This window comes from Athalia rosae, chromosome 4 (assembly GCF_917208135.1).
Source record: "Athalia rosae chromosome 4, iyAthRosa1.1, whole genome shotgun sequence".
Taxonomy (NCBI): domain Eukaryota; kingdom Metazoa; phylum Arthropoda; class Insecta; order Hymenoptera; family Athaliidae; genus Athalia; species Athalia rosae.
In genome coordinates, this window is record NC_064029.1 from 18,354,605 (window position 1) to 18,368,272 (window position 13,668).

A 13,668-nucleotide genomic window follows, 5' to 3' on the forward strand; every position below is an offset into this window, starting at 1 on the left:
AAATTCCGGGAATCTCGAGAATCCCGAAAGCCTATCCCCTTCTTAATTGAGAGAAAATATCCAGCCTAACGTCATCGGCGAAACGCGAACGGAGAGACTCCGGATGGTCTAACGCTAAATGCGCGATATTCGCAAAACTCCGGTATCCCTGAGTCGAGAAGCTTTTATTAGGAACGAGCAGCTCCCGCATCCCTCCGAAGGGAGCGAGCAGCGACGACCACAGGCGGTGTAAAAAATATCCGCCACGAAGATGCCTCGGAACTAGTTGCTGCTGCTGCTGCTGCTGCTGCTGCTGGTTTGCCTGTATCAATTCATTAGCGCATTACGGACGAAATAAAAGTATCCGCGTATCTACGGCATGCGGCATATCTTTTATAAGGAGGCTGCGCGCGGGCGCTGCGATAAAGAAAGGGGGAAGGGGTAGGGAGAGAGAAAGAGGTGGATGTGATCAGGGGGACCGGTTTTCAGCGAGACGACCCCGCACGGCCGAAGTAACCACCGGGAATCCGCTGCAAACGACGCAGAACTCGTTGCGAAGGCGATTCCGGAGTGACTTTCACCGTGATTTGCTGGTACCGATCAACCGCGAGTAGATCCTCGCGGAAAAATCGTTTTTTTCAGCGGCGGAGGATCCGAAGAACCCTCGCATGCTTGGGTACACCTCTACGGGGATCGACTCGACCTTGGATAGCTGAATCTTCTCTCGTGTACGCACTGCCGTTCTCGAAGACTGCAGCGGAATGAATGGTTTATCCTCGTTAATTTTGCATTCATATTCTACGGACGTATGGCGCGACTAATTTCAACCCGCTACTATTTCAGAGGTTTCCATACGAACGCCGTGCGTTACACGGGATCGCGTGACGGAGAACGATTTTTTTTTTCATTTCTACCAATTTTTTTTCACTCTCTCGTTTCATTCGTTTCCTTTTTTTCTTGTTAATTCAGTTTTATTTTTCTCGTCGTTCGAAGACCGCCAACGGGATTATCTTTTGTATAAATGCGTGCGTGTCGTCGTTAGAAGCGCGTCGATAATTGTTTCGATTTGAAGTGCTGTGTGTGTGCGCAGCGGTAGCTCCCACAGCATCGGCGATCACGCCGAGTGTCTAATTATTTAGAGTTAGGTAGCACTGAACTTCGGAGAGAAACGACTCTTCGAATGAGATAAATTTCAGGATTGGTTCACCGCTGCGTACGGGTCTCGCGCGTTATAGGTGCAGTGTTCCACGTTGCACCGCCAAGTACGTATATTATTAACTATAAAAAATACGATACCTACTTGCGCATCCGTGATAATTTACTTTGCATATAAATAGTTGCGTGCCTCACGCATTTTACAATAAGAGAAAAAACAAAAACGATGACAAAAAAGAATGATACTTTGGAATGCAATTCTGCTGTGCCAATGTAATACGTATCCATGTAACGTATCACTGCAGGCCTCTCTTCTCACGTCAAGTTCGCGTTTTTTTCTTTTTGTTTTTGGTTTCTTTTTTTCAAAATACTCGTCTTCTCGACGATCTTTGACTCGAGGGATTTACGGGAAATTTATCGAGGATTTTCTTACAGAAAAAAAGAGTGGAGATTCAATTTTTAGTTTATAACATATATATTTATTTGAGCTTTAATTGCATTTTAAAATACAACCGAAATAATTAAATAATGACAAATCTGGTAAAATGGTTTCAAGAGTCGCGTATACATGATGCATATTTGTTGTTGGTTTCATTCTTTCCTTTTTTCTTTCTTTTAATTTTTTATACATATATATTTTTCAATACATTTTTTTCTCTTTTTCTTTTTTTTTTTCCCATTTCGTTTCTCGTCTCCATCTTGTTCTTTCTTTTTTGCTTGGATGTGTGTGTGTTTTTAAGTAATTATTAATATATACGTGTGTTGATTCGTGTTCGCTCATCACACTCTCAGCAGTCGTATATAATTACAATAATAATATTATTATTATGTTGATAAATACTTTTAAAGTCCGCGATGGAAGAATTAGAGTTTACAAGATATACGTATACAAGTGTGTCTCGGGGCCCTGCACCTTTCTCTCCGAACATCAATTTCTTTTACATTCTCTCACTGATTCATTCCATGGAAGTTTCATCCCTCGATCTTTATATTCTCCTTTTCTTTTTTTCTTCCTCTCCCTTTCGCAATCAGTCTCAATTTCACTCACATTCATTCATTTCATTCTCTCTTTCATACTTTTTTTCGCTCTCTCGCTCTCTCTCTCTCTCTACTTTTCTCCGCTTTCGTTCGTTTCTATCTTTTGTATGTGTATATTTTTTTCTACTTTTTTTTTCTTTCTTTTTTGACACCCCGCTCTCGATATCACTGCATTATTATTATTATTATTGTTATTATTATTGTTATTATTTTTATTTTCATAATTGTAATAATTATAATTATTGTTGTAATTAATATTATCGTTATTATTAATATTATTATTAATATTAATGTTACTGTTATTACTATTATTATAATTATTATTATTTTCATTTTATTTGTTTATATTATATAATAATTATTAATGTACACAATATTATAATAACTCGAATGATAATAATGACAATATTTTACACATAATGACGCATGGGCTTAATTGGCGCAATAAATATTTGAACAAATAAAATTTACAATGGGTGTCTACACAATTCTTTTTTTTGTTTTTTTTTATTTTCATCCATGTTTCTGTCTTAAATTATTATTTTTCATCATTAAACAATTAATACTATTTATATATATATATATATATATATATGTATGATTATATATATATGTGTGTAATTGCAATAATAAATTTTTTTTTCTTCAATAATATTGCACTCGCACGTGCACTTCCATTGTAATTATCATTAATATTAATATTATTGTATCGTTATTGTTATTACTGTAATCATTATTATTATTATTATTGTTATTAATATTTTCATCTTCATTATTTGTTTCAGCGCAGTATTCGTCATCGTCACCGAGTTAATTTTTTTATGTATAGTTATATTTGTTTGTTTTTTAATTATTTATCCATTATTATTCATTATTCATTATTCTTGAATACGCGTAGACTTCGATATGGTATACATCATACGTACGTGTATTTCGTTCAAACGAATGTATGGTATATACGCATTTATATGACAGACGGTCGTCACGTTCGTTATTATTTATAAATAATTATCATTCACTCGATGCGAGATAGCGTATTAGTAAGTATCAACAAAGAGATTCCTTTACAGAGGCTCTACCCTATCCTATGCTATGAGACTACGCCTTAATTACTAATCGTAACCTATATCAATATTGGGGTATACATGCTGACGACCCAACCGCCCGCCCGAAGGACCGGCGAATAGGCAAGCGATTACTAGTCGAATTAATTATTTAATTTCTTAAGAATTATTATAAAATCACAAACTTGGCGCGCCGAGTCACCACGGACCCGGCAATGCCGCGAGATATGGTGGCATCACAATTATTAATTAACCTTACACGTCGTAGTAATCATTGTCTCGTTTGAATATATAAATAATATACATACAAACGTATCATCTATGTATGTATATCAATATGCATTCGTAGATCTTGATTCAGTTATAGTTTTTCTTTACTTTTACTCATCCCTTTACAATTTCAATTACAATTCAAATGGTATAATCCCTCACGTATACAAGGTATTTTATTTGATACCTAAGAATTTTAACTCATGCATAATTTTTTTTTTTTTCAACGTTACACATGTGCGAAACATATTTTATTTATTCAATTAATTTTTTTCATATTTTTCATTTTGGCACACCGCATCTCGGCGGCGGACATATTTCTATAGAGGAATGACAGTACGAAGCGTCGCGACGCCCTCTTACCGCCCTCCACGCGTTGAATTTTTTCAAAAATTACTATCGTTACTATTATTATATTTATTTTAATTGAATTTAGTGTCTCTTTCGATGAATATCAATCAATATCCGTCGCGATACTAACAATAAGAGATGAGGTGCGGACCGATATTAACGGCACGGCAGGTAAACGTTGTACCAACAGCTGCAGCACCTGAATCACTTCTACGTGACATTCTCGATGAAGTTCAGTACGAATAAAAGACGTTAAATCGGAGGGTGGTGGGGGCCACGCGGGTCATTATCATAAAAATATAAACTTTACAGTTGCACACAGCGTTAATTAGCGTATATCGTTCGTTGCTGCTGGAACGCGAACCAACTAAAATAATAACAATCTCGCTACGCTATGAACGTACGGTTGTTACTACTCTCCTCTCCTCTCCTCTCCTCTACTTTCCGCTCCTCTTCCCATACTGAAACTGCTGCACAGAAACCCTGCACGCCCCGTTTCTACCCCCCTCGAATTCATACGTGTTAAATTCACCATGGCGTGCATAACACGTGGCTGCAGGTGTGTCGCAGCAGCAACGGTAATAAGTAGAGAAACGGAGACAATGATAATGAAAATCATATCAATATTAATAACAATAATAACAGCGATGATGATTATAATAATAATAATGATAATAATAACAGCAATAATAGTAATAGAAATAGTAATGATAATGACGACGATGATGATGATGATGATAATGACAATCGTAATAATAATATAAATATATCTATTTACAGGGGGAATATGTTTGGTCCGGGAGTTCCTCCTCAGGAGTAGTATGGGAAAGTAGGATTGAGAGAAGAATTATAAGAATTAGAAGAAGACCCGGACTATACGTACTTGCTGGACAATTGCTTGGCGAGTTCCGTGTATTTCAAGAACTTAGAATGTGGGCTTTCCTCTAACGGGGAGGGTGCCGGTTGGGAGGGACTTCCGTTCGGCTGTGCGATGGGGGGTGATTTGTTCCTTTGGGAAGGTGGCGATGGCGCGGCGTGACCCGTCGATCCCGACGACGATTGAGCTTGATTCTGCGCCCTACCGATCGTCATCGGGTCGGGTATGACGCCGTCCTTCACAAAGTGCATTTTCGACAGGTGGTGCCTGTACGCCCCCTTGGAAATGAAGGGTGTGTCGCAAAAGGCGCATTTCATTATCGAGTCAGCGGTCACTACGGCGTCGTTACACGCCCAGCTGAAGGCGAGAATAGCACCCGGAGTCGGACCAGAACCTTGACTTCCGGAACCGCTTCCGTTTCCTCCTCCGCCGCCGGATCCTCCCCCTCCCGCAACGACGTTCGCCCCCCCTCCTCCTCCTCCTCCAGATACGTTAACGCTACCGCTACCCCCACCCACACTTCCGCTTTGACCATGAGACGACGAGGTGCCAGCACCGCTTCTCGAATTCCCGGAATTCGAACTCCGGGTTTCCGTTTTGTCGCAAAGTTTTTGTAACGCCGCTAAAGGATGACTGCTAGTTTTACGACCCTGTGAGTCGGTACCACCTCCACCGGATCCTCCGCCGCCTCCTCCGGAGAGACTGTCGAACATAGAGGACAGCGCGCCCAAACTACTCGAAGTTTTGGTGTCCGGCGTACCTCGAGGTGTCACCGAACGGTCGCTACTCGTCGGACTGCTTGTACTATTTCGGCAGGGACTTCTAGCCACCTGTTCAACACCCGAGGGTCTCGGGGTGGGAGGATTCACCGGGGGTGACATCGCCGCCCTGTCGTCCTCCGCACTTGTCGTCGTCGTCGTCGTCGTCGTATTCGGTGTCGTCGTTTCGTGATGACTGCCGCGCCGTTGATGGTTGTAGATCCCCTGGTGATCGTCGTCGTCGCGATCCTCCACCTCTTTTTTGACCACCACGTCACGATCCCTCCTCTGATCCTGGTTGTCCTCCGTGACGCCGGAAACCGCGTTTTCACCGTCATCTTCGCGAGGCTCTTTTTTGATCACGGGTCCCTGATTATCCTCGTCACCTGACTCCTCGGGATGTTGCTGTTGTTGTTGCTGCTGTTGTTGTTGTTGTTGTTGTTGAAGACGGACCGCGAGCGAGGGTTGTTTGTCCGGTGTTACGCGGTGGTGATGTTGACTTTGTTGTTGCTGCGAATGCGACAATCTGTCGTGACCAACGGACAAATCCATTGACCTACGTTCGGGCGTCATGGCGTCTGTCCGGCCACTTCCTCTCTCCGATATCGAACTGGATTCACTGCCGCTTCTCTCCCGCCTCGCGGCTACCGCGGCGTTGTAATGTTGCTGTTGATACGAGCGAAGGAGGTTCATCGACTGTGGGTCTACCAGGGGTTTCATGTAATCGACGCTCTCGTCGATTCCGAGCCGTTTCAGAATACTGGATCCCATCGGAGCACCGGCCTGCGAATGATGAAGACCGGAAGTGCCGTGTCTCGCCCGAGAATCGAAACTCTTTTCGATCAACTTTTCAATGGCGTTCAACACCGACGGCGAAGAGTTCGTGTTTTCCGTTGGGGTTGGCGTCGGCGTTTCCTTTCCCGGTGTCGTGGTGTCACTGGCCGATGACGGGGATCTGTGGTGCCTCGATGAGACGGAAGACGCGTCTTCGCTCACCGATTTTCTTCCACTTTCCGCCGGTCCGGTCGGTATGGCGTGATTCGACATGAGAGCGTTCTTGAGAAAGTTCCTCTGATTTATACCCACGACTCCGGCGCCGATGCACTGTCGTATGTGATCAACGAATATCGTTGTTTCGATTTTATCGCCACATTTTTCGCAGGTGATTCTACCGGCGTGTTTGCCGAGCGTGTGACCCAGACCTACGGAAGCGTCGCCGTTTTTGAACTCGTTCTGCGCCCTCTCCAACTCCAGAAGCTTCCTCACCGGGAGTGACTTTTTTCGCTTCTCTCGAGTCTGACGACGACGACCTCCGCTTTCGGTTATCGAGCGCATAATGTGCTCCTTGTAATGAGAATTTTTCACCATGTGATTGCTGAGTTCCTTTAGAGAACTGAACGCCTGGTCGCACACCTTGCACGTCAAAACGGCGCTCACGTGGCTACTCGTCGCTCCCGACACCGGTCCACCGCTTCCGGTGTGACCGCTACCTCCGCCGGAAGGTGGACCTCCGCCGGTTCCGCCGCCTCCCGCGCTACCGCCACCGCCTTTGTTCTCGTCGGACGATTTCCACGAGATTATCTGCTCCTGGGATATTATGTTCGTGTAGTGTTGCGTCTGTTGCATGTGGGAGGTCATTTCGGCGAGCGATCGGAAACTCTGACCGCACCACATGCACTTTAAAATTTGCCGCGTTTGTTCGGCACCTTTGCCGAGCCAGACGTCTTGTCCTCGTACGAGTTTTCTGGGCAACGGCATCGTCTCCTTTATGAGAAGGTTCAATTCCGAAGGACTCTGTTTGTTACTCGGTGTTCCCGTACCACCGCTGGTCGACGTCTGCGGTTGATGTTGGGGTGCTTGAATCTGCGGCATATTCTGAGGCGGTTGTTGCTGTTGATGGTGACCCGACGGAGGTGGTGGTACCGGCATATTGACACCGCAATGTTTCGCCTCCTTCATGTGCGTCGTCATCGCGGCTAGAGTCGGGAAACTCTGTTTGCACCAAACGCACTTCAGCACGTCCTTGGCTTGATCGGCACCCTTGTTCAACCAATGGGATTGCCACGCGCTGTGTCGGCTACTGGAACCCGTCGCGCTGCTTCCGGAGTTTACGTTGCCTCCTCCTCCTCCTCCTCCTCCGGGTCTGTACAGATCGTCACCCCCGAGTTTGCTCAATTCGCTCATCTTTTCCAACGCTTTCGTCGCGTCGCTGGGTTGATAGGGTTTTTCCAAAGCCGCCGGTGGTTTCATTTTACCATTCCACAATTGCTGGTGCTGTTCCACACCCCCGGAAGCTTTCGGGGATAATTGTTGCTGACTAGTAGCCGCTGCGACCGCCGCGGCGAAGTACGGAAAATGCGATGCAACTACGGGAGACGTCCATGGCGAGACTACCGGTCTTCCGTATGCTTCTTGGTGGGGTGTCGCGGACGCGAGTCTCGACGATTTTCGCGGCGGTGGGGGAGGGGAATCTTCGGTTCCCGGTCGCTTTCGACTCGGAACCGATAGATCCAGGGGACCGTTGTTGGTCTCCGAAGAGGAAGACGGTGTCGGTGGTTTGCTCAAATTCAACGCCGTGTCGTCTTCGTCTTCTTCCGTCGACGAAGCCTTCCGAGTGCTGAAGTCCAGCACAGCGGGAAGCGTCGTGGCGCCGGGGGACATGTCCCCCCCGCTGTTCGGGGATACCAGGAGTCCCGGGGTCGCCGCTGGCGGAGAACACGAGGACGATACCAGGGGCGAAACGGACCCCCTCGATAACGGGGAATGACCCAAAAGGAGTCGTTGGTGGGTTTGTTGAATGTAAGCCGCCATTACTGCCGCTGAATGCGGTGGCAGCAAAGGGTGAGCTCCTAAAGGCAACGGTACCAAACCGCTCGGACTGACGGGACTCGCGGTACTCCTCGGCAGGAGAGGAGGACTTCCGGTTGCAGGACCGGATGATTCCCGCGACTCTCTCGATGGGCAGCGGGGACTCATTGACTCCCTGGAACAGAAGATTTGAAAAAAATCGGTTTAACCGAGGCCTCCGTGCGACAAACGGTAACTGACAGGTGCTTCGAAATTCAATTAGTTATTCCAAAGGTAGATGAAAAAATCAATAATTCACATCGGTGTGTCGCGACGGATGATCTATTGTAGTCGATGACGATGTAAATTAGTAAATTCACGCGTATGAAATTACGTCACATTACATACAATCGAATTCGCAAGGTTCAACGACACCACGTGCGCGCTGTTAAAAAGCTGCTCTGTATGTACTACGGTATACAGGATACGCAAACTTGTGTCACGGTATACAACATGTGATCACCATGTGGTATACGCTACATGTACATCTATACAGATATTTTGTTCTTCGGATACCTTTATGGTCTGTACAATGGATGCGCATATCAGCCTCGAGCCACCCCTAATAGTACGGATCGAACGAGTTCCCCCGTATTACATATCGACGTCCACGTGCGCGCGCGGTAATGTAAGAAAAAAACGTAAAAAAAAAAAAATCGACTCAATCGTCCGACCGAGATGGAGAGTGAATTCACCGCTGAGGTCAAAGGCCACACGTTCTATCGTCGGGGACGCAGATTGCGAAGCACGCCTGTCGACAGCCGAGTCGGGACTGCGTCCTGACTGAAATGCCGAATGCGAGCGGCGTGATGAAAGGGGATCCCGGCGTACGCAACCAGGGGAAGCTTTCGGGTGGGGAAACCGGCAGCACGAGCGGGGGCGAGGAGGGGTGTGCGAAGGGGAACGGTGAACTATGCAACACGCCTCGGTATCTCTATTGAAACATCTGACGCCGTGTGCGCCCGTTCGCTAGCTTCCACCTAGCCCGAGCGATGCGAGAAACGACGACGAGCTTCCAACGAACGAACGAACGAACGTGGAAACCGCAGTCGTCGCAACGTCGCGACGTACCTAACGCCCGCGTGACTTTGCGTCGTATCAACAGCGGCAACCACTTTCTTATGACGTTTACGAACTACGACCGACCATTATGTGTACCCACATCTCAGGCCCCAATTTGTTGTCGAGGGTACCATAAAGTACGAGGCCACCTTACAACCCGGCGACATCAAAGAACGAATGATTTAGACTCTAACGACACCTTTTACAATCGCGGTTTTTCCTTTCTACCGTTCCCGAGTAGATATCTTCTCGAACGAATTTTTTTTCTCCGACAAGGTAACGTCATCGTTGTTTCTCACCTGTCGGGCGGGCCGGTGTCTCGCAGTCCGGTAGGGTTGAGGCGCGCGGTAGCCAAGGGCGATGCCGACGGCGGCGGAGTAGACGTCAGAGGTTCCTCTTCGTCTTCTTCTTCCGAGGGCGAGCCCTCCTCCTCTTCCTTGGTGGTCGGCACGCCGCAACCCCTTTCTCCGGGACTCACGGGGCCATCTTCATCGGCGCAGTCTCCCTCCTCGCCCTGGAGGTCCGTTCCTGGACCAGATCCCTCCACACCTTCCTCCCCTGAAACAATCAAAGAACATGCGGGGGTCAGGTCTACGTCATTCGGGGCATTGTTAACGTCCTCCCATTGTCTCTGCGGTATGACATTTATACGCGGAGTAAACTAGTTACTTAAGTGATACTGTCGGGTGAACGGAGGTATTACGCATTCAATGGTCAATGTCAAAGGACTTCGTCGAGGCATCGGCCGTTTGAACAATTGTGGCGGATGGACAGCATTATGTATTTGTGCCCCGTCGGTACCCTACCATTCAATTGACTCGAGCCATCCGTGGCTCCGGTTCACTCACACAAAATACTCCCGGGCCATTCGAAGATCCTTTAAATTTCCAATGGATTTTCTATTTTCCACGATTAATTATGATCGTCAGATACGTCAATCCCATCTAATTACCACCACCGGTATAATAATTACCCTCTACCCTCTACCCTCTACCCTCTACCGTCACCTAAACCTCAACCCTCCCTTTAAATCAATAACCACACAGCTGAATCTAACAGGTTGCGCGAGTAAATGCCACGCGAAAGGAACGCTTTACTCTGTGCAAAAACGGATCAAGACATTCATCGAATTAATCTCCGTACACAGTAGAATTTCACGAGGTGCGTTATATTTCTTCTTGATCGTTGGATTAGCGGCCAAAGGAGGACTTGTTTAATTTATCAAATTGTTTAACAATCTCGGTGGTTATCTGATTTGTTGGCGCAATAATACGCACGGATTAAGATCTGCCACGTTAGCATCTTTATGTATAGCTCCCTCGTCGTCGTCGTCGTCGTCGTCGTCGTCGTCGTCGTCTTCTTATCTTCTGTGAAAGGTTACGCGACTACTGGGGAAAAAAAGTCATACCGCGCGCCGGTCCAAAGACAAGATTAAAACGAGATTAGGCGGACAAATAACGCGGTGTACACCAAAGCTTTTAGGGTCGAGTATGCCGAGCTTGACGTAACACGTGCGATGCCGGAAAATTATTGCGCTTGTCATTTGTACCGAGTAATGTGTACGCAACTTTTGCGACCCCGTCGACCGACGCAAGTGAACCGGATTCCCGCGAAATTGTGCGACACCAGAACGCGTCCCCCGGACTTCGCGATGAGAAAATTGAATACCACCACCTCCGATCTTCTTTGACGGTGTCATCGTGTCATGTGTTGAGTACTTTTGGCTTTATTAGCGTAATGCACAGTTTCATCACGGGTGAATTGCCCGAACAAGGGTCGAAGAAGCGGCGATGTCGGGTAATCGGGAAAGCCGGGGATTCGCTAATTACTCGGTAAGGGTGCCGCTGGCGGAAAATAGACTTTTGCAGCCGACTCATGGGCAGCCCGAGAAATAGGAACGAGTCTCTGGAGCAAAGTGCAGATGGTCGTTGAACGAGGTGCAAGGTTTCCATCTACCTTTAACCTTCCGTCGTAAGCACCCTTTCATGCCCAGCCCTGGAAAGTCGAGATGACGGGGGGGGAGGGAGGGGTGGCGAGGCGTCGAATCTCGCGAGTGGTATACAGAGGAGGAATGAGAATGATATAAAGGTCCAGATGGTACAATGTCTGCTATCGGTTCATTTATCAGCGTTCGCCTGCGAGGCAACGAACGACGTCTGAGCGCACGACTGTCGTCGAAGAGGAGGCGCGTCGCCGTGCCGCTGGGTGTGGGTGGAGGAGTCGAGGATTGAGGTAGCTGGAGAAATGAGAACGAGAGGGAGAGGGAGACCCCCGACGACGGAATAAGCATTGTGGCGTCGGCGGCGGACTCCTTCGTCATTGACATTATGAGTTTTAATCAAATCATTTCAATTTCTGGTGGAGAGATGCCCCGATAATTGAATAGTCACATTCAAGATATCTGTCTCGGCTACTATCTACATATCTACGACGAGGAGGAGCTCCGCTTCCATCGCGAAAATCCGGGGAAAATGAGCGTTCCCAGATGTGCACCGACCGAGGGAAGAAGATTGCATCCGATACAGTAAAGTAACGATTCTGATCAAGCCAGACACGCCTGCTGCAACTCCGGGTCACGTCGGAGTATAAAATAAAAAACTCTCCTCCTCTATTCCCGGCAAGATTCGCTCTGCGAAGGGTTGAAATTCCGCGAACTTCGAGTTCCCACTCCTCGGTATCGGGATTAGGGTGATTAGGGTGAGGCGGCGCGCGAGTTTCGCGCGATACGCCGGCGATCGGAAATTGCGAAACGTGGCGCGCAGTGTGCGGAGGGTGTCCTCGGTACGGGGATCCTGGACAGGTGCGCGACGTAAATAATCTGGAAGAGGGACCTTCGCGGACGCGGACGCGTTCCCGGACTCGGGGGACACGGCGATCGTTCGGATCCGCCATCTTGGTCCATCGGTTCCCTCCGGGCACAGGGAGTGTCGTCTTCGGTGTCGGGTGTACGGGTGGGGACGCGCACCGTCCTCTGGACCCGGCGACTGACCAACCAAGGATCGTTCGTTCCTCTCCGAGATGAAGGGGGAGAGAAGCAGATCGCACATTGATCCGTTCCAGCATCGGCAACTAATTACGCAGATTTATGTCCCCATTGTCCATTGTCTCCTCCCGAGCGTCCCGCCGGGCGCGGAGGAAACCGACGGTAAGAAGTCCGCGAGCCAGGGCGGACCACCGGAAAGCAGCCCCGCCCGCCGATGTACCCCAGGTAGGGTTGGCTACCGCGCGTGTAACTACCAAGTAGGTATCCCTATAAATATAGGTGGCTGGATCCTCCTACAATGCACCTCGCTTCGCATATTCGCGGGATGGCGATCCCTTCGTTGCACGTTCGACGACGACACCTGCATTCCATTAAAAAGGAGAATGAGCGAAGGAGAGGGGAGAACCGCAACCGTGTTCCTCGCGCGCACCCCGTACACCGTATACCGGCTTTGACAAATATCATTTCTGCAGACCGTCAATTATCCTTAACTCCAGACTGGTATTATATTAGTATGACAATGGCTCGGACGGGGCGCAATAATTGCAGAAGCTCTTCGTCAGGATCGCGTTCCTGCGTCGGGTCACTACGCTGTGTAATTACCCCCTTACCCTATAGACGGGAGCGAGGAGATACGACGTCATATCCGAGCTCGTTCAACGGTCCCATCTCGTTCCCCGGTGAGACGCGCCGATGTTTGTGTTCCGCCCGAGCGTTCCCTGACCGAAGACCTCTGTTCCGGCGAAGCGCAGAGATTCGCTGCCGCTGCCGCTGCCACCGCCGCTGCTGCGCTAACAAGGCCCTACTTCAGCGTCTCCGAAGAGATATTTAACCGGGAATAAGATCCCCGTAGCATACCGTACAGCGTACGCCGGGGCGTCCTGACACTCCGAAAGATGTGCTACCGCGATACGCGTTCCTTCTGTCCTCGGGCTCACTCCCGGCGTATACGTGTAAGCGGTAGTATGCGGTGCATCGGTGAAGCGGTAGCAGGAGACTCGGTGCCTTTTTTTTTTTTTCATCTTCATTTTTCCTTTTTCTTTTTTAACGTTCTTTTTCTTATACTTTTACTCCTACTTCTTCTACTCCCCCGTTGCTCCTCTTCTATACCCAAGTACACGATGTATTAGCGCAGGCTTCTCTCCACGTATAGAAATCTTCAAGCAACTCCGCTCGCACAACAATAATTAGTCTTATCGGTTAGTCTTTTCAGTCTTTTCACCCTTTTTTTCATTCCTCTTTCTCCCTCTCTCTTTCACTCTCTCCTACGTTTCCCTACGTTAG

General features: G+C 47.9%; 1 protein-coding gene across 3 annotated transcripts in view; it reads right to left on the reverse strand.

The window, feature by feature from the left end:
* Positions 1 to 1,590: 1,590 nt before the first annotated feature.
* The window catches only part of LOC105688735 (protein tiptop), a 100,100-nt gene continuing 88,022 nt past the window's right edge, over positions 1,591 to 13,668 (reverse strand). For all 3 annotated transcript variants that reach the window (XM_048654437.1, XM_048654436.1, XM_025746853.2), the window contains 2 exons: positions 9,701 to 9,959; positions 1,591 to 8,475 (listed from right to left, as the gene is read on the reverse strand). In XM_048654437.1, the coding sequence (XP_048510394.1) occupies positions 4,731 to 8,475; positions 9,701 to 9,959 (4,004 nt within the window). In that variant the 3' untranslated portion in view covers positions 1,591 to 4,730. The remainder of the gene's footprint in view (positions 8,476 to 9,700; positions 9,960 to 13,668) is intronic.